A 20,331-nucleotide genomic window follows, 5' to 3' on the forward strand; every position below is an offset into this window, starting at 1 on the left:
ATCACATATTGCAACAAACAAACAAACAGTTTATTATTACACTCACCTATGTGGTAGGGTCCACAACCAAGAACCATAATTCCCTGGTCTTTAAAGTCCAGATCGTGCTCCTAGTGAAGCAGACAAATCAACGATAGACTCTTGCATACATAAACCATGTTTTAGCCTTATTTTGCTGCCAAATTTTCTTTCATTGTCTTCTCAAAACAAATAAGAAAGTCAGCCAGTGGATTAATATGTGCATTTACTAGTAAATATACTAGTGTTTGGTCATGCTAAGGTATTGTTTGGACTGTGATTTTATTCTATTGTTAGGTTGATGCTAGGCAACATAGTGATATAATTATATATTTTTGTGGATTTAAAATTAAAATGATGTGCTTTTACAAAGTGTTCAAGGTGGATAAATGCTACAAATGGGTAATTTTAGCCCATTTGTAGATGCCTACCAGGCCACACGATGACATCATAATATCAGATTTAGATAAGAACCTTCACGGGCCTAAGATGTTCCTGTGTGTTCATTTTGTCTATTCAAGTCCTGATAGTGAAAAAAGTTTGTAGGCAAACAAATAAACTGTGTGCATCACACAGTAAGAGATACAGTAATTCAATTTTATACATTCAATAATTGTATATTTACAAACGACTTTGTTTTTCCGAGACCACATACCTGACCGTGGTAAGTACAATACAGGTAGTTGGTCATTGCTGGGTACTCTGCAGCCAAAGTGTCAATCTAAGATGAGAGAAAACAAAATGTTAAAAATGGGGCATTTAAATAAATAACTCTCAACTACTACTCTATAATGTAATCATAATGGCCAAAATGGGAGTAAACCAGTTTAAGCATTTGAAGAGCATGCAGACTCTCTCCAGAACGAAGAAATTTGCTCATTTTTACGAGGTTTACCACGATACCGCATAATTACAGATTATCATGTGTATTAACTTCAGTATGTGGTTAAAGACAGAACACGTACTAGCTGATGATGTATTAAACAAAAATAAATTTGGACTACTAAAAAGTTAGCCTCTGAAGCTGATACAGCTTCATCCCTTTACGCTTATGAACTCTGCTGTTGTCCCAGCCCTGTAAAAAACAGATTTCATGCCAGGCTGGTGAATTGGATTTGCAGATGTTAATAATTTAGTCACCTGCTTCAAGAAATACAATTTGGACAAAGGACATGTCAATACAGACTGAGATGCAAAGACAACTTTACTGACTCTCTCGCTATATGCACTTTTTATGCTTCCCTTTTAAATATATTTGTAGCCAGAGGATACTTCTCTGTTGAGGTGTGTGTATATCGATTAGCCAGAGTCAGTTATCTGAGCCCATCTGGTCTCTACTAAAAGGATCAGCCCAGTAATGCTCACCTGTTTGACCCAAGGTCTGATGCCATAATTGAGCCTCAGCTCTCTTGCTACTCCCTCATTGCAGCCTAGAATCTGACCAACCTGCCGGTCTGAGAAGCCGTCCTGCTTGGCCTTTAGCAACATCCCCTTGGGGACTGTGCCACTGTGGGAAAAGATAATCAGCAGAGGTAATTAGGCAATTTTGCTAACCATTCTGAATCTTAAAGACTGTCCACAGTTTGATGCATTTTAAGTGTGAATCCCTGCAAATGCCAGACATTAGTATGAGAAAAAGAGGAAAACGTCCATAGAACCATAGAAATAAGAAGGTGAATCGAGTAAGTGGGTCATGACTAGCTCACTTACCCAGCAGCGGAGACCACAGGGAAGCGTCCACCTCAGAGCAATCAATAACAAATTGACAAACAAGGTGCAAAGTTGTGGGAGCATTAGGCTGGCAAGTGCAGCCATTTAAAACCCATTTGAATCAATAAAACTTCCACGTGAGCTGTAAGGTTACACAGATAAATAGCAGTGGGAATAAAGTTGGGAATCGGAAGGTGAATTCTGAATCGTGGTAAAGCGAGTATGTGGTTTGTGTGCAGAAAAGTCACAATCAGGAATACAACACGTAGAGCGACGTCTGAGAAAGGAATAAGACATCCTTTTTATTCCTTTGTCTATTTACATTTTTACTTATTAAGTGATACCATGCCTTGCACAATTTACTTGCACTGATAGTCTGCATATCAATTTTCTATTGATACAATAAATCCTCTTTAATAATAATAATAATAATAATAATAATAATAATAATCCCCTTTTAAAATAATTTTGATCAAATTTATATCAGTTGGCATACTACCTATTGTGATGGTAAAACAGTTTATATAGTCTGTCAATAGCAATGTTTTACACATTAAGACAAAAATTCTCTTTAGTCCATATCAGGTCTTAAAGATGAGGTAAAGGCAACCTGAGATGTGTGACATCATGACACATTACAATGTTTTTTTAGACAAACACTAAACCAAAATTCAGGGGGAAAAAATGAATAAGAAATAATAAGTACACCTCGTGCTTCAATAGTTTGTAGAGCCAACTTCAGCAGAAATAACTGTCAGTAATCATTTTCTGTGTGACTGCTAGTCTCTCACATCATTGTGCAGAAACCTTTGCCCACTCATCTGTTGCGGGGCGTGGTTTGTGGCGCGGTTTGTGGCGCAGCTGCGTAGTGTTAAAGTTTGGAAGATGTGGTCCGTTCTGTCATTCTCCTCTCACATTATCTTTACCATGTTACTTCAGTTCATAGGGGCTTTTGGGTGTTCGTTTATGCACAGCTCTCTTAACGTCCAACAACACCATTTAAGTCAGGTTGAGTGTTGAATCTGGGCCATTATAACACCTCGACCCTTTTCTTTTTCAGCCATTCTGTAAATATGCTAGTATGCTTGGCAAACTTGTCAAGCATACTAGCAGTTTTAGCTGTCCAATAGAGGTCATAATTGACTCTACTTTGGTATACAAAAGGTGCTCGTGGATGTCCATGTACTGTGGCTCCAAAACAAACCTTAATCACCAGCCCCCCACCACTACTCTTGACAGCTGGTATGAGTAGTTTATACCAATATGGGGTTTTATTTGTTTGTTTTCTCTGCATGTGGTGCTGTGCATTATAGACAAACATCTCCATTTTGGTTTCATTTCCTAAAAGGACATTGTTCCTTGTCTTGTGGTGTGTTTACATGCAAACTTAAAGAAGAGGCTTTCCCCTGGCAACCCTCCCTAAAAAGCCATACTTGTTCATTTTTTTTTTTTCCTAATTGTACTGTCATGAACTTTAACATTTAGCATGCTAAATGAGGCCCGTAGAGTCTTAAGATGCAGCTCTTGGGTATTTTCCAGTTTTTCTGAGCATTGCACGGTCTGACCTTTGAATTTGCTAGTACGTCCACTCCACTGTTTTGTTCTGTTTTTTGCTGAAATAATTTTCCACTTGTGAATATTCTCACTGTAAGAAAATGAATGTCAAACAGCCACGTAACCCTTCCCAGATTGATGGGCAGCAAAGGGTGACTCTTTCACATCATTGCTGATGTCTTTCGTCCTTGTTCTCACACACACACACACACACACACACACACACACACACACACACACACCTGAATGGTCCAGACCTGCAAACTGCTTTCATACAGGTTTGTCCACAGGTTTTATAAACTGTTTTATAAACTATAAACTTCATAGATTCGGCCACACCTGATGATGACCAATAATCATGTGCAATGGCAAAGTAATATATTTAGTATTATTCAGTTTCTTTTTGGATTTGTATTTCATCTGAGGTTGCATTTACCCAATTTTAAAACTGTCTAGGGAGAATTCAAAATAACTGTTAGCTTATCACAAGATCTGAGGTAGTGTGACGGATTCTGTTATTAGTAAGTACTCAAGGAAAAATGGTCCTTTTAAATTTGTTTTGTTTACATGTTCTATTGAATTTTCTAGCCAGCTAAAAACCAATCTAAAACATGAACTATAATTGCAACATTACTGCAGTAAAATGACAGAGGAGGTGGTAGGTAAAACCGCTCCAGTGCATGATAAAATATTAAACTTCATTAAAACAATACAACATTCCACACATTAAAAAAAAACATAATATAAAAACACCACATTGTAAGTGTTGAAAGTATTCTTTTTAGGAGGTATGCAAACTTCCATTTGCTTCCTGATTCAGTAATGAGTTAAACTGAACAGATGAATATGCTGCTATAAAGTTGATATTGACTTTATCATCCAACTCCCACATACAAAGCAACAAGCAAATGTAGCAGTATTTCTTTAACTCAAGGTAGAGACAATAAGGGATTCTATTTTCCTGGTAAACCACTGCCTTTTCTTCCTGCTCCTTATCTGAATTATTTATAACCTTATAGCGTAACAATATTGGAAATGTCAAGTGTGTTTTAACTCCCACTGCACGTGGCTTTGCTGAGAAATAACAAACCCAAGAAAGGGGAGCGGCAAGTCAGAATCAAAGGAAAGACATTTGATCCCAAAGCTTGGCTGTGTTGTGAGCAATTTTGTCTGGAAAAGCAGTTTAAAGAATGAAGAAAGCCCCTCGCATGCCATGAACCGATGTGAATAGACCATCGCGCACAAATAAAACACTCCACCATATACTTGCCCGGAGCCATTGCGGCTATGTGTGAATAGAAAGTTGCCATGTATTCTGACATATTGCAAAGACACATGAACACACAATATGTTTTAAAAACTCACTTTCCCTTGAAGTTTTAAATTATTATATTTCCATTTGTGTGCATAAATCATTAAATTGCTAGGGACTGTCTGTGGTTTATCTATACCCAGGTATCCATGGCAGCATGATGCAATTTTAATTTATAGAAATGCAAGTACCAATAAAAAAAAAAAAAAAAAAAAAAAAAAAGGACTCAATACTATATTCATATTGACTTTTGTGCAAACAACTTTGGAAAAAATAGAACAAATGGTCAAAAGTAGGCTTTCTTTGGAAATGTTAACACCATTGCATAAAAGCATATAATGCGTAATGTAGCAACTTTTGCAGAAGTCTCAACATGTTCTGTCTGAGCCCGACTCCTCCTTAGAGGACTGCAGAGTTACATTATGCAGCCAGTGTGTCCTTTTTCACTAAGCCAGCTGACCAAATAAGAGAGCATGCAGTACGTGATGCAGTGTACAAATAAGGATTAAAATATGTTGTATTATATTTTTTCCTTGTGATTTAATTGTAATTACCCTTCAATCTAGAGGGAAAAAAATCTTACGCACACAAAGACTGCTGAGCAGCAGAGCATGAAGCCCACCCGTGCTCAGCACCATACTCCATCAGTCTGGCAGCAGACTAACATTTTCTGCCCATCCCCATGTCCCCTGCTCCAGAAGAAGTGAAAACTACAACAACACGCCGTGTGTCAGGCTGTAGCAGTGGGTGCCCACCAAACGGCCAGCCATTAATTATTAAACAGCAGAGTGGGAAGAAAGCACCAGGTAACCTGTGGCTGAGCAATGATAATTCACAAAGGCTTGGATTTGGGCTGTCCAGGTAAGAGCTGAAGGGCAGAAGGACAGGAAAGAGAAAGAGATGGAGAAAGGTAGTTGCGAGGAACCCTGAGAAAGAGTGAAAGGAGACAGACACAGAGACTAAAGAGACTGGGGCTTATCTAATTTGTGGGCACAGTTTTTCATGTTTCTATCCACACCCATAAACAAATAGACGGCACATCTACTTTTTTTTTTTTTCCCCTCTAAATATACATATCTATTTAAGTAAGTTCAAGTTACTTGAATAAACACTCCGCATGCTTTACCTGTTGTAGTTTGCAAGATGTTGCTCCACGTTTGTTATTCCATGAAGTTTGTGGAGGAACCACTTGTCTATGGCTGTCAGCTGGTGGATCTGATCAACACTCATCATGCCACTGTAGAGGGCCTGAGAAGTAAAAGCAAGAAACAAAGAACGGGATCATCATGATCTTCCATTGTTACGAGTATTACGAAACTCGGACATGCGTTTAATTGGTCAGAGTTTTAAAATTTGATTTTATTCTGTGATAGGCTGCTCATGAGAAAAACCACGCAACCAATAACCCAGTGATCTCTAGTGTATTATAAGTAAATCAAGTGCATGAACAATACAGAGTATTATTGCAACATTTCATCTAAAAGAAAAATAAGTATTTTATCTGAAATAAAGTGTCTAAAGTGTCAGGCTGATAGTGTGCAAGCTCCTTGTACTGAAGGCTTTTTATTCACAGCAGCGCCCCAGGTCATTTACAGCATGTCGTCCCCCTCTCGCTCTTCCTACCTTCCTGTCTTCCAACTGTCACTATCTAATAAATGCAAAAAGCCAAAAAATAAATCTTAAAAATCTGCGCACACATACAAACAGTTTCCAAGGACAACTTGCCAGAAAGTCCAAGGTTATCTGTAACAAACCATCTGGTGCACCAAGTTATCAACCATGATAAATACCTACAAAGAGCAGACCAATATAGTCATTTCCAAAACAGGCTGGGATGCCTTGCAAAATTTATGTAGGCTGGAAAGTCATCTATACCCTACACGCACTTGAATGTAGTACATCGTGAAGCAAGGATGCCAAAAGTAGGAAAAAAAAAAGAATGTTTTCAGTTGTTGCATTTGTGCATGCAGACAAAAACACTTAGGAATAACAAAAGTATAGTTATATTACATTTGCAGTGAAGCACTGAGAACTGCTCACCTAACAGTTGATGTGTCAAGACGGCGTACGTGGCTGAGGTTCAGAGGCGGTCAGACTGTTGTGTAGACAACAACCTGGACCTCAATACCACCAAGACAAAAGAACTGGTAGTTGACTTTAGAAGGTGGAAGTCTGAGCTGCAGCCTGTCAGCATCAATGGGGAGTGTGTGGAAAGGGTCTCCAGTTTCAAGTTCCTGGGTGTGCACATAGACCCAGACCTCCAATGGAGCTCAAACACCTCTGTGGTTTTGAAGAAAGCCCAACAGCGTCTCCACTTTCTGAGAATCCTCAGAAAAATGGACCTGAAGGAGCTGCTGAGCGTCTTCTACCACTGCTCCATTGAAAGTGTGCTGACATATTGCATCAGTGTGTGGTTCTCCAGCTGCACTATGGCACACAGACAGGCAGTCCAGAAGGTCATTAATATGGCCCAAAAAACTCATTAGGCATCCTCTTCCCTTCCCGAAGGATCTGTACAGCACTCGCTGTCTCAAGAGGGCACACAGCATCCTTCAGGACTGTGCATACCTAGGACACTGGGTGTTTAAGCTGCTGCCGTCTGGCAAGAGATTCAGGCTGCTGAGGTCCTGGACAAACAGACTAAAGCGCAGCAAAAAAAATTCTGGCACAACTTCACCTGCTTCCAAGGTGCATGAAGAGGATGAAAGAATTCACAAAGCAGGAACTCCAGCAACACTTGAGGGAAGATGAACAACTTTAATAATTGACCAACGCGTTTCGGCTTGTGGCCTTCATCAGGGTCATAGTAAAACATTGTGAAAAATTGCTTAAATACAAGACAGGAAACAGAAAAAAAAAATTCAAATTAACCAGTTAAAACTTCATAGATAGGTCAGCTGACCTATAATAGGTAGGTATTGGTTAATTGGCTAAGTTACGCCCAAGTGAATACCGGACTAGATCATTACTGATGAGGGGGGGGAGGGTAACATAACCCCCATATGTCTGAAAATAACACATGCATGAAATGCATAAGAAGGAGTGCTATGAATATACACTAAAAAAAAAATTTAAAAAAAAAAAAATTAAGGACAGTCTTTAATGGTAAAGGTACGTTTGAATTTAGAAAACAAGATTACTCCTTAACCGCATACAACCCGCAAGCTAATGGGATGTGTGAACGGTTCCACCGGTCGCTTAAGGCTGCTTTTCGCGCCTCCTTAAAGGATGGCAATTGGGTTGACCGCCTTCCGTGGGTTTTGCTTGGGCTGTGCTCTGCGGTTAAGGAGGATCTCGGCGCTTCCCCAGCTGAGCTGGTGTTTGGTCAGCCCCTCCGCGTGCCTGGAGAATTCTTGCCCGAAAATCCTCCTCCCTGCTTCGATCCATCGGTGCTATCTTTCAACCCGCTTTTGCACTCGCTTCGGGTTCCTGGTCCGGTGCACCATTGCGTGCCTGACACCTTTGTTCCAAAGACTTTAGAGACTGCTAAGTTTGTTTTTGTCAGGCACGATGCCCACAGGACACCGCTGCGGCCGCTGTATGACGGCCCATTCAGGGTTATTGAACCGGGCCAGAAACATTTTGTTTTGGATTTTGGGGGTCGAAGGGAGACTGTTTGTGTTGACAGACTTAAACCTGCACATGTTCTTCCGGACAGTAATGTAGTGCCGGCCCAGGCCCCTCGCCGTGGCCGCCCTCCTTCAATGGGGTTGACAGACTCTGGTTTTCCCCCCAGGACTACCCCCGGACCACTGGCGTTTGAGCCTCCTCCTGCCTTTCCTGCTCGCCTTCACCAGCCTCGTTCGCAGGATGGACCTTCCTCTGCCTGTTCTCTCCCTCCCAGGTTCAGTCGTTCGGGTCGTTTGCTTAGACCCAGGGTCCTGGACTGAATAGAGACCTAACTGTGTGTTCGGGGGGGGTATGTGTGGCGGACCACCAGGTGGCTCCACTCTCACCCAAGTTGAAGGGAAGTGTTGGGGTGGAGATTTTGGCGCTCAATATATGTGAAGTTCTGAGAGTCAGTTAATAAAGTTGGAGTGAGACACAGAGACCTCTCCTGTCGTTATTACATACCTCCACAATGTTAACATAACATTATTACTAAGTTAAGTTACTGTGTTGTGTTGCAATGTGTCGTGTCTTGCACCTTTACATCTGGCTGTAAGTCTCTTACAGTTGATGCAATTTGTTTTTTGCTTTACACACAACAAAGAAAATGTCCCCAAGATGTACAGGTGTAAAACTAAAACCATTCAAACTGTTTGAGCTTCTAACAGTCTGAGATCATGTGGATAGCAGGCAGTTTAGCTTTGAGTGACAGTAGCTATGCTGACCACCCCGCAGCATTACAGACTCATGTAACAGACTAGAGATCAAATGTGGATCATCAATCCCTGACGCTGTCACCACCTCAATTATCTCATTCAATACTTAAGGAAATTGATCCATCTACACCAGTGATGAAAAACATGTTCATATGCTGGAGCCATAGATGTTTTTCACCTTGTAAGATCTTTGTGCCTGAAAAATAAAGCTCAACCCTGTGCTTATAAGTGCTGTCTCACCTTCATCTGCTTCTATGAGGAAAGCTACAGACACATAGCAGTATATGTTTGCGCGATCCATCTTTCCTCTCTCTGGAATATATTTGAAGAGCCATACTGTCAGCTCTGTTTAACTGAATCAAAATTTAAGTGACGAGTACAGCCACAGGATTAAGCATTCATAGCTAGGCATGCAGGGACTTTTTTTTCCAGCAACACTACAAAATGTGATTTTAATGAGCAAACTATAGTGAGTGTCATTTATTATTAATGTAATGAAGAATAATTGTACCTTAGCGAGGGAGAAGATGCGGGTGCTGGAGGGCACAGCCAGCTCCTGTTCTAGATCGTGGGTGTCGGACCACGGCTTCTTGAGTGGCAGCTGGGGCACAAAGCCATCTACTGATGGATGACACATCCTTAAGGCCTTCTGCATACTCTCCTCAAACGTACGGCCTATTGCCATCACCTGGATGCAAAGGAAGAAAACACACGATGGAATAATTGGCTTGCCAGAACGCTGAGTAACCGAGTGAGCGGTTAAATGTTTAGCCCCACCTCTCCTACACTCTTCATGGCACTGCCTATTTCACGAGACATGCCGTGAAAGCGGTCGAGGTCCCAGCGAGGAATCTTGGTGACGATGTAGTCTAAACTGGGCTCAAAGCAGGCTGTGGTCTTCTCTGATACAGCATTCTTGATCTCAGGCAGGGGGATTCCCAGAGCCAGCTTAGCAGCCACAAATGCCAAGGGGTAACTGAAACCAGGACCGGAGTGCAGGGAGACCAAAATCAAATAACGATGGACAAAAGTGCAAGAATATTTTATAAAACATAATTTGTTTTAAAAAAAAAAAAAAAAAAAAAGGTTAAAAAGTGAGTACAGTGTAAAATTAATGTTTTATTACCTCAATAGTCTGTCATACATAAATATCTAAGATCTCTTGATGTGTTAACGTGCATTTTTATCTTCTGCCGCATGAGTTCATAACTCTGCTTTAAAAGAGCCTGTTTCAGGTGTCAACTTACCCAGTTGCTTTGGATGCAAGAGCTGAGCTTCTCGATAGCCGTGCATTCACCTCAATAATGCAGTACTCCAAAGAAGATGGGTGTAAGGCATACTGGATGTTGCATTCGCCAACAATGCCAAGGTGACGTACCACCTTGATAGCAGTTTCACGGAGCATATGGTATTCCTCATTGGATAATGTCTGGCTTGGTGCCACCACAATGGAGTCACCTGTAAAAGAAGTGTTGTTCAGAAGTTGTTCAGACTAAGATTCGCTTTAACGAATAATAAATATATATCTAAACTTGGCTTTAGTTAAGTGAAAGTGACAGAAAAAGTAAACGTGTCACTTAAAAGCCATGGAGTGGTTGTAGCGGGGTTGTTTTCTTTTCTTTTTTTTAAATTAGAGAAACTTTTACATACAATAATTTTAAAACATTAGAGACTGTAAAAATTATTTACAGTCATCTCATGTTTTTCCTTATTCATTTTTAGAGGAAAACAAAAAAGCCATGAGACCAAAAAAAGTGTGTCTTTAAATTGAAAACACACCTGTTTGCCTGTTTATACAGTGGACTTTGTGAGAAGCACTTAAACCAGCCTTAATGCTGGCAATAAGAGCAGAACTCAAACCCAACACTTTTTTTCCTCACAATATTGATACTCTGTGCTCTCCTACCAAAACAGGACAAGGACAACAGCTCTGCAGAACGTCTACAACTGAGTGCACCACCGTGCATTTTCACTTCAATGTCAGTGATTCAAAAATAAATAAATAAATAAATAAATAAATAAATAAAATCACCTCCCAATGACAATCACTTCTGAATTGTCAAAGGGAGTGTTTGTTTTTTTTATCAATTCAAATTACACACCTGTAGTTACAATCATACATCATCTCATGCTAAATCACACGTGTTTTGCATCTAATTGCATAAGCATAACTATACAATGATCTGTAGAACACCAGTACTCAGTTTGGGACGTGTGTATGCATTATGGATCCACATGGAAAGGAACAGCCAGAGGACCTGGAAAATCTGACTGTGATGTTTAAGAGGTGGGAGAAAAAAACAAAAACAAAAAAAAAAAACCCACACACCACAACAACAACAACAAACAACAACAACAACAACAACAACACAGGAAGTACAGGAAAATTAGTCAATCATAAATGGGGGGGGGGGGGGGAGTAATGATGGTAATCAGAACTACCATGCATAGAGAATGAGTCTAAATCACACTAATCACAAAAAAAAAAAAAAAAAAAAATCCATGTAACATGTGGTATTTGCATAATCTAGCGTGGGAAAAAAATAAAATGACAGGCAAATGTACAGAGGTTATCAAAATCAGACTTCCTGCGACAGCTCAGACAGCATGAAGAACACTGCTTGCACTTCAGTACGGTAAAATGAAAGGATAAAACACCTTAATCTTATAAACTAGCACACCACAAGATTGGCCTTAGGATAATCTCAAGTGACAAATCTGAATTGCAATGGAATTTGGGAGGATCCGCCCAAATTCTGCAGAAGGATCAGCGTGAACGGACACGCAAAGTATGTGCAGGCCAATAAAGAGCTGCGCAAACACAGACATCTGTTTATGCACCCAACATAAGCCTGCATACCACAAGTGGACAGACTGCATTGGCTTTATTGAGTTATTATCATCATCATCATCATCATCATCATCATCATCATCATCATTTTATTTTGCAATTTTTCTATTAAAATGGTTAATATTTCTGTAATCCTGCCAGTCCCTACAATTCTTTATATATTTCAGTATATCACTACCAATTTACACTACCATATATTACTACCAAGAGTAAATAGAAAATGAACATAAAATACAATAAAATTATGTTGCTGTAATTCCAAAGACATGCATAACTATTTTAAGATAAACCGTGACTGAACCATGAGAATTCACAGAGGCTTTGATTTGAGCTACATGTGTTGGTTGATCTCATAGGCAGAGTGAGAGAGAGAGTGAGGGAGCGAGAGAGCTGGTGAGCAAGAGTAAATTTAAAATGTTATTCTTTATACAACTCACTGTATGTCAAATTGTTCATTTACCTTCAGTTTATTGGATCACAACCAATAAAGGCATATGTACAAATTATCCAGTGACCAACAGCTGCTTGCTGCCGACCAGCATTGCTCCATCAAATCTGGCTAGAGTGCCAAACTACCTGAATGACTACAATAATATAATTTGAGGCCTGCAGACCGCATAATCCCTAAGTGAAGACCCAGTGATTGCTACACATCTCAGCCCGGCTCTGAACTACGCCGGAGAAAACAGTTAACCAACCGAACTTTAACTTGAACTAACTTCTAATTTGTTTACTCTCAGAAATTTGATTATCTTCAATAATCTGGGAAACAAATATCTCTCTTTTGTCATTGCGTCAATGTTTTACGTTTATGCCAGGTGAATAGGGAGCAACTGTGTCGTTAGTTTCAACCAGTGTGCTCTTGTAACTGTCCAGCTTCAAGGTCAGTATGTCCTTATTGTGCTGGCTCCCAATGGAGTACCAGTAAATACCTCTGAGTGCAGTTCTTTATCGACCTGCACATAATAATTTGTGTGTCAGAGCACAATGATCCTTCTGCAGAAGCTTTAATTTAATAAAATTTTAAAAAAAAATTTAAAAAAAACCCTCAAAAGACAGGTGAAGTGTGGTCAAAGATATGGAGATTGAGAGAGAAACAAATAAAAAAATTTTCACAAAAATAATAAGAAAGAGCCTTTCATGGTTTGAAAAGGGCCACAGATTAGTACCTACCTGTGTGGATGCCCAGTGGATCGAAGTTCTCCATGTTGCAGACGGTGACACAGTTATCAGCAACGTCTCGTACCACCTCGTATTCCACCTCTTTCCAGCCAAGCAAAGACTTTTCCACGAGGATTTGATTGCTCATGGCCAGAGCCTACGATACATAAACAGCTTAAACAATTTAGATGTGTGTTTCACTACAATCATCAAACTGAAGCGGAAAGAAATTAATACCTATATATTAAAGTTTAAGTAAGTAAGTTTAAGTAGTTAGTAGTTTAAGTAGTTAGTAGTTTAAGTAGTTAGTAGTAGTAAATGCAGTAGAAGTAAATGCAGGACATCCATACTGAAATGTATCAAACTAAAGTTTGTGTTTTGTGTAGTAAGGATTTTTGGTCTTTTTAAATAGTGTTTTATCTTTGTAATGCAAACTTCCAAATCACAGTGACAATCACAGAGAAGATGCTTTTCAGAATGCGATAAATGTGCCCTATAGCCGGTCTGTCCTTGTCAGTTATCAAAATAAGGGTTAGAATTGTTTCATTGCAAACTGTCCTTCTGGTTTGTCGATAGCTAAGATGCTTTGTTGAATCAAACTAAATGTAGTAATCTATTAGGACAGTTTGCACTGAAACAATTATCAAACTCTTTTTGATAACAGACAAGGCCAGACCAGGTTAAAGGACTGTCTACCTTGGGGTTTTTGTTTTGCATTCTTGTCTTGGTGAACTGCCCTTGATACAAACCAGGTGAACAGCTGCTGAGTATAATTGGTACCAATGCACTTGCCATTGAAACTTCCAAATGAAACCAAAAATAAATAAATAACTAAAGTAAGCTTCAAAGAAATACTTAAAAAGAGCACAAACATTAAGCATTAAAAAAAAAAAAAAAAGCAAGCACGCACCAATCTAACACAGTCTGGCACAAGCGGTTCATTTTGAAGCCTGTGATCATAGATTAGAACCAATTGAGCTGTCAGACATAATGCTGAAAAGGGGAAGAGCACAAAAGAATGTTGCTTAGCAACAGAAAACTATTCCTTTCTTGGCACAGGACCAAAGAAATGTATCTGAACAATTTCAAAAGGTATTATTTCTGTGCAGGTTCATGCTGTAAACTCGAGAAAAGGTATAAAAAGAGGAAAAAAACATGGTAAGCCTAGGTATAAATGCTCTGATTGATTTGGACAAAAGATTTTGAATGTTTGCTTAAATGCCAGGAGAAAAAAGGACCAGTGAGAGAAAAAATAAATAAATAAAAAATTTAAAAAAAACATTAGCTATTGATAAGCGTCTGCTTTTTCTGACCTTCTGGGCAGTTTCCTCCAGCTTTTCTTTATTGGCACACAGACCAGAGCCCAGACCCCCCAGAGCGTACGCCGATCGCAACATCACCGGGTAGCCTATCTGCTCTGCTGCTCGTAATGCATCAGACACCTGAAGGATGCACATAAATGTTACGCTTCCCATAACAAAAACTGTTGATACGGGCTTTAAACCACTATAGAACTATTACAAACACAAGACCTCCAATATAAGTAATGTCAATGACTTCTTTTTTTTTTTTACGCTAACAAAATGCTGGAATCAAGAAATTAGTGGTAGACTACAAGCTGACAGGATATTTTAGTATCTTCTATACGTAGTTACCAAACGTATCGCTCAAGAACACTTTTTTCGGCAACTGGACATGGGTCCTTACCGACTCAACAGCAATACTAGGTGCAATTTTCTCATTGATCTCCATTAGTTTGTCAGCAAAAAGCTGCCTGTCCTCTGTTGCCATTATGGACTCCACAGGGGTTCCAAGGACTTTCACCCCATACTGGTCCAAGATCCCACGCTGGAATAACTCTACCCCTGAAAACAAATTACAGATGCATGGTTAAACACAAAAAAAAAAAAAATATATATATATATGTCTAAATAAATTACACACATATGTATATATAACACATTTATATTATATCTATTATATATGTTTTACCTTTTTAAGGTAAAAGATTTTTGATATAATATAAAATATATAATACAAAAGGTTTTTAATATAATAGAAGACTTAGACGTAACATTTGAACTGAATTTCAAAGGGACACATTTGCATTTTTCATTCCCTTTGGTCAGTTACACGTACTAATCAAGCAACTGTGCACATCTTACCACAGTTGAGTGCAGTTTGTCCACCCATCGAGAGCAGGATGCCGTCTGGACGCTCTGTCTTGATGACCTCTGTTACAAATTCTGGCGTGACAGGCAGGAAGTAGACTGAGTCAGCCTGCTTGGAGCCCACTTCATTGGTCTGAACGGAGGCTATGTTTGGATTCATGAGCACCGTCTTCAGGTTTTCCTCCTGTATGACCGCAAGGGAAATTATTAAAAGCAAACTCACCCATGACAAAAAGTCTTCAGGGACACTTTTACGTCATGTCTGACATTTTAGATGTTCTAAAGTGTTTTCCAGGCCTGTCACATATCTCAGATACAAGAGGCAAGTGTTACTAACAACATTAGCAGCTCTGCTCAATTCTGTGCCCCAATTCAAATGCTAAATAGAATTCAGTCCTCATTAATTTTATCATTGTCATATTGCTGTCATTTATATTTTATTATACCAAACTTTATATTAAAAAAATGATTCCCTCTATTTTTCATAAAAGTCCATTCAAAAATTGGAACATGGGGCCCAGAGATAGTGACAAATTACAGTAAAAGCAAACACCTAAGACACAGCACAACAGCATCAATGCAATTTGGCATTTATTTTTCCAAGTCTCTGGAATGCTACAGAGGGAAGGAAAATCATTCCTTTAAAAGATATTCCTTTTACAGGCTGACCTCTAACAGGTTGGTCAAAATGTCCTGTGGCCATTTAATTGGGTTAAGATCTACTGACTGCAAATATCACAGCATGAAATTCATATTGCTGTGCCCTATGTCATCATAGAAGAGAGTATTTACACAAGAATAAAAATGTTACATCCAAGGATAAAGGGGGTCACTCAGTACAACTTTGTTTTCATTTGCAGTGACCATTCCCTGTAATGGATAAGTGGAGCTAACCTATGGCACAAAACGGCCCCCCACAGTATAAGCACGGTGGCACCAAATGCTGTCATTGTTGGGGTCAAGCACTCAGGCCGCCACGGAACTCATCTGGGTATAAACCTTTTTCACGTCTCTGCAGATCACTGCCTGTTGTTTTTGTTTTTTTTAAATTCCACTAATTCCTCAAATATGTTTTATTTCTTGAAGTGAGCGGTTTATGCAGTACTATAGTGTTGGTCCCTATGCAATTATCAAAAAGTCACAGTTATCTAAGGAGGATTTACTGTTTTTTCAATGCATACCAACTATAATGCACAAGAATTGCAGTTATCAAATGTGCTCTGTCCATGAAAAACTCGTTTTACGTTTGCCTTTTTTTACAGAGCTTAATCCAAATGCAAGTTTAGTCACAGTTGCCCATTGAGCAGTATTAGCTAGTGAATCTCCTGCATCTGTGTCCAAATAATGAACCATCTTTCATTATCATTTAAATATTCTCATCTTGCCATATTGATTAAAAAAAGAAAAATCACAATCAACTGGGCCTGCTCAGCATTTTTAGATCTTAATTAGATAAACTAAAATCCCAGTGTTCCACGTAATTAGGGAAAAAGCTGCCAAGCTCATCGATGAAATAAGCTACTGCAATATAACTACCCAATATAAGGACAGTATAGCAGAATAAAAGACACATTTAAAAGTCCATGAATTAAAATGCAGACAAATTGGATCATCATCAGTGTTTAGACAGGAGATATAATATAATATGACTTTCAAAAAAACAAAAAACAAAAAACAAAAAAAAAAAAAACGTCTGCATCGACTCTCACACATAAAGTCACATGAAACACACTTCTATGCCTTCATTCACAACCATATTAAAGTATTATTAATTGGCTACAGAAATGATTAATTCATCCAGATGCTCTGACCTTCATGGCCTTGATGGCTTGAGATCCAGAGTAGTCAAACTCACCAGCCTGACCAATAGAGAGGCCACCAGAACCCAATACAAGCACCTTTGAAACCTGCGTCGACACAAAAAGGTGTGATTGGCACCATTTAAACAGCAGGTTCCACTAAATGACTGATATAAAAGTCTCTTATGTTCAGAATATTTGAAGTTGAACCTGCTCAACCTGGGTGAAATACTCTACCTGGGCCCTGGGAGGGATGCTGGGTTTTATGGGCATGACTGACGCTATGCTGATATTCTTTCCTTTTTTGATCAGGGACAAAAAGACATCAAAGAGAAACTGTGGGGGAGAAAAAAAAAAGCCTTATAATCACAGTTTAAGTATTATATTAACGATATTGGGTTTTTTTTTAATGGTCTCCTGTTAATCGTTGTGGAGCCAAACCCCTATATTAGTTAAAACAAAAGGCTAAATTCTGGCTAAAATGTACATGGAATCTGAATTCAATTTAACTAAAGTGACAGATCTTTGAGATCAAGACAAACGTGCTGAATAAATGATCTTCTAATGCAAAAGTATGCCATTCGTCCATCTATCCATTCGCTTCCGCTTATCCTTTTCAGGGTCGCGGGGGGCGCTGGAGCCTAACCCAGCTGTCATAGGGCGAGAGGCGGGGTACACCCTGGACAGGTCGCCAGTCTGTCGCAGGGCTATGCAACTAACATCACCCTCAGCTTACTTAGATCAGATTCTAAGAACAGTTAAAAGATCTGCACCTGATGACTTCTGAGGTCTGACTGATTATTGCTACCTGGACACCACATCACTTTTCCAAACCAAACCATTCACAACATTTACACAAGTACTATTTTAGAATAGAGCTCAAAGTTTTACGCAAGTTCCATTTTGTGAATATACTTTAATTAGCTGGAGTATAGTGTTCAGGTACTTCATGCAGCACCATCAAGTTTTTTTAATTACCTCTGTGTCCGTGGGACCGCCCTTAGCCTCAGGGTGAAACTGGGCTGTAAAAACAGGTTTAGTGCTGTGCATGATCCCCTGGAAATTGTGAAATAAAAATCATGAAATTATGTATATATTTAAAAAAAATGAAAGATACTGTTAGCATTTCGAAAATAAATGCATCTTTCCAAAATATTAGTGTAAACATCATACAGTCCTGTATTTGCTTCAGTTATTGCTGTAAAAGAATTGTTTATTTCTTTATTTTTATAGCCAAAGCCTAGGAAAAAAAGTCCTGTTAAAGACTGAATATTCACACAGACTGAAATCAACCTCATTGGTGCCATCATTTGCGTTGATGAAAAGCGGGCCCCACCCTGGGGGCAGGGACTCGCTGTCTATGCCATAACCGTGGTTCTGTGCGGTAATGAAGGCCTGGCCCGTCATCACATTCAACACCGGCTGGTTCTGGCCTCTGGGGACCCACGGAAATGAATAAAACACATCATCTACTTCATTACATTTTCTGTCGGACAGGTTACACTTTAGACTGAAATCTTTATCTGAATGCAGAGCATATACAGCACGCTGTATCATATTTATGATTGGCTGTTAAATTGGTCACCTGTTGCCCATAGGTAGTTTGTATGACTTGGCTCCTGCAGCCAGGGCAGTGATCTGATTGCCCATACAGATCCCAAATACTGGCTGGGGACGATCGCTCTCCAGCACCTTCTCAAAATAAATATTATTACAGAAACAATGGTGGAGCTATAAACACAGTTATGAAAAGAAATTGTTGAAACAAATATATTAAATATTATATAGATAGAGCTCTGCAACAATTTTAGTTCCTTGTTAAACCTGCGAATCAATACTCAAGTCTCTCAGTTCACATAAACATTTGTGAAGCATCCTACCTTGTGCACGTTATTGATGAGTGTCTTGGCCAGAGATGGATCTCCTGGTCCATTAGATATGAACAGGCCATCATAGTCTAGACTAAGCAAGTCCTGGTCCCACGGCACTAGGTGGACTTCTGCACCTCGCTGCACAAAAGCACAAATGTAGTTATTTTGTAATCTTCTGAGTATACTTAAAATGTCAAATGAATGTAAAATCAAAGTAGCAGAAGATGACATTTATTTTATCCCCCTAGCTGTAAAAATAACTACAGACAACACCAAATAGACATAATGTCATAATGAGAACTCTGACATTTATGGTTTATAATCTCCAAACATGTAATGTTGTTTAAATAAAAAAAATAAAAAATAAAAAAATACTGAAAAATAGAACAAAAAGAAAACATAGAGAAGGGTCAACGCTGAGTGTAACGAATAAGAGCAAATCAATGAATACAATGTTATAACCAATCCAATTAAAAGCAAATATCACAAGTCATTAACTTTGAGTACAAACATGATGAAAACCCACTCTCTTACCAATCTCCATGCCACAAACAAATTTTACATTTCTGGAGCTCATTAGGCCCAGATTTACTTTCTCAAAATTTCTAGGTCAGGTTGCAGAAAGCATGTAACAGAGCGCTGACTTTTTTATTCTGCGTTTATGCAGAGGAGGTCATTTGGGGCTAAGTCACAAAAACAAGGTCTCCAAATGGAACGCACACAGTCCAACAAGGATGTTTCACGCAACTCTCACCTTAACCAGCAGTCGAATTATGTTATGTTTAATGCCACAGTCGACAGCCACCACTTTAATTGGGTTGCCTTTTCCAAAAACTTTGACTTCCTGGTGAGTATAGAGGCATGACAAGAAGAGGTTAGTGCCATTTCAAAATATCTAAACAAAAGGAGTTTTTAAATCTGATATTATCGTTAAATTAAAAAAAAAATAAAAAAAATTGGCAGTTGTTACCTTGGTTGAAACTTCTGCTACTAAGTTTTTCTGATTGGGGTCAGTTATGTCGACAGGCTGACCATCAAATTCAATCTTCCCCAAAACTGTTCCCTTAAGAGAAACCACAAGCCAAACATATCAGAAACTGACCGACTCATTCATTAAACATGAAACAGATACAGTCTTTCTAATTGTGGTACCTTATCTCTGATGACTTTGGTCAGCATCCTGGTGTCTATCCCAAACAGTGCAGGAACCTTTTGAGGGTAAGATTTACATTAACAGAAAAGTCATATTCATCATTCACGCATTCTCACAGCTTCTAATTTGCAATCTAACCTTCTCTTCTTGCAGCCATTGACCCAGAGACTTGACAGAGTTCCAGTGGCTGTACTCGTGGCTGTAGTCTTGAACCAGTAGACCAGATACCTAGAGAAACCAAAGCATTGTATGAGCCTTGGAAAAAAAGTCCAATTTAAAACCCCTCCAGTCTATTAACTGCAGTTACACAGTTTTAATAAAAGGGTCAGTCAATAACAATAACCATTCTGACCTGATGCTTCAACCACTTAACCCTAGCTGTAATTAAACAAAAATTCAGTGAAGT

At 39.1% G+C, this 20,331-nt stretch overlaps 1 protein-coding gene across 2 annotated transcripts in view; it reads right to left on the bottom strand.

The window, feature by feature from the left end:
• Positions 1-20,331, bottom strand: part of cps1 (carbamoyl-phosphate synthase 1, mitochondrial) — a gene marked incomplete in the record, with an annotated part of 71,017 nt that overhangs the window by 41,382 nt on the left and 9,304 nt on the right. For both annotated transcript variants that reach the window (XM_005935763.3, XM_014337944.2), the window contains 21 exon segments: positions 47-110; positions 674-739; positions 1,384-1,525; positions 5,721-5,842; positions 9,431-9,607; positions 9,697-9,895; positions 10,167-10,377; positions 12,944-13,088; positions 14,245-14,373; positions 14,639-14,796; positions 15,097-15,286; positions 16,914-17,009; positions 17,139-17,237; positions 17,880-17,957; positions 18,195-18,336; positions 18,487-18,593; positions 18,782-18,910; positions 19,527-19,616; positions 19,743-19,835; positions 19,925-19,981; positions 20,064-20,153. In XM_005935763.3, coding sequence (XP_005935825.2) covers positions 47-110; positions 674-739; positions 1,384-1,525; positions 5,721-5,842; positions 9,431-9,607; positions 9,697-9,895; positions 10,167-10,377; positions 12,944-13,088; positions 14,245-14,373; positions 14,639-14,796; positions 15,097-15,286; positions 16,914-17,009; positions 17,139-17,237; positions 17,880-17,957; positions 18,195-18,336; positions 18,487-18,593; positions 18,782-18,910; positions 19,527-19,616; positions 19,743-19,835; positions 19,925-19,981; positions 20,064-20,153 — 2,584 coding nt within the window.

The sequence above is a fragment of the Haplochromis burtoni genome, unplaced genomic scaffold (genome assembly GCF_018398535.1).
Source record: "Haplochromis burtoni strain Fernald_Lab_line unplaced genomic scaffold, NCSU_Asbu1 Contig_202, whole genome shotgun sequence".
Lineage (NCBI taxonomy): Eukaryota > Metazoa > Chordata > Actinopteri > Cichliformes > Cichlidae > Haplochromis > Haplochromis burtoni.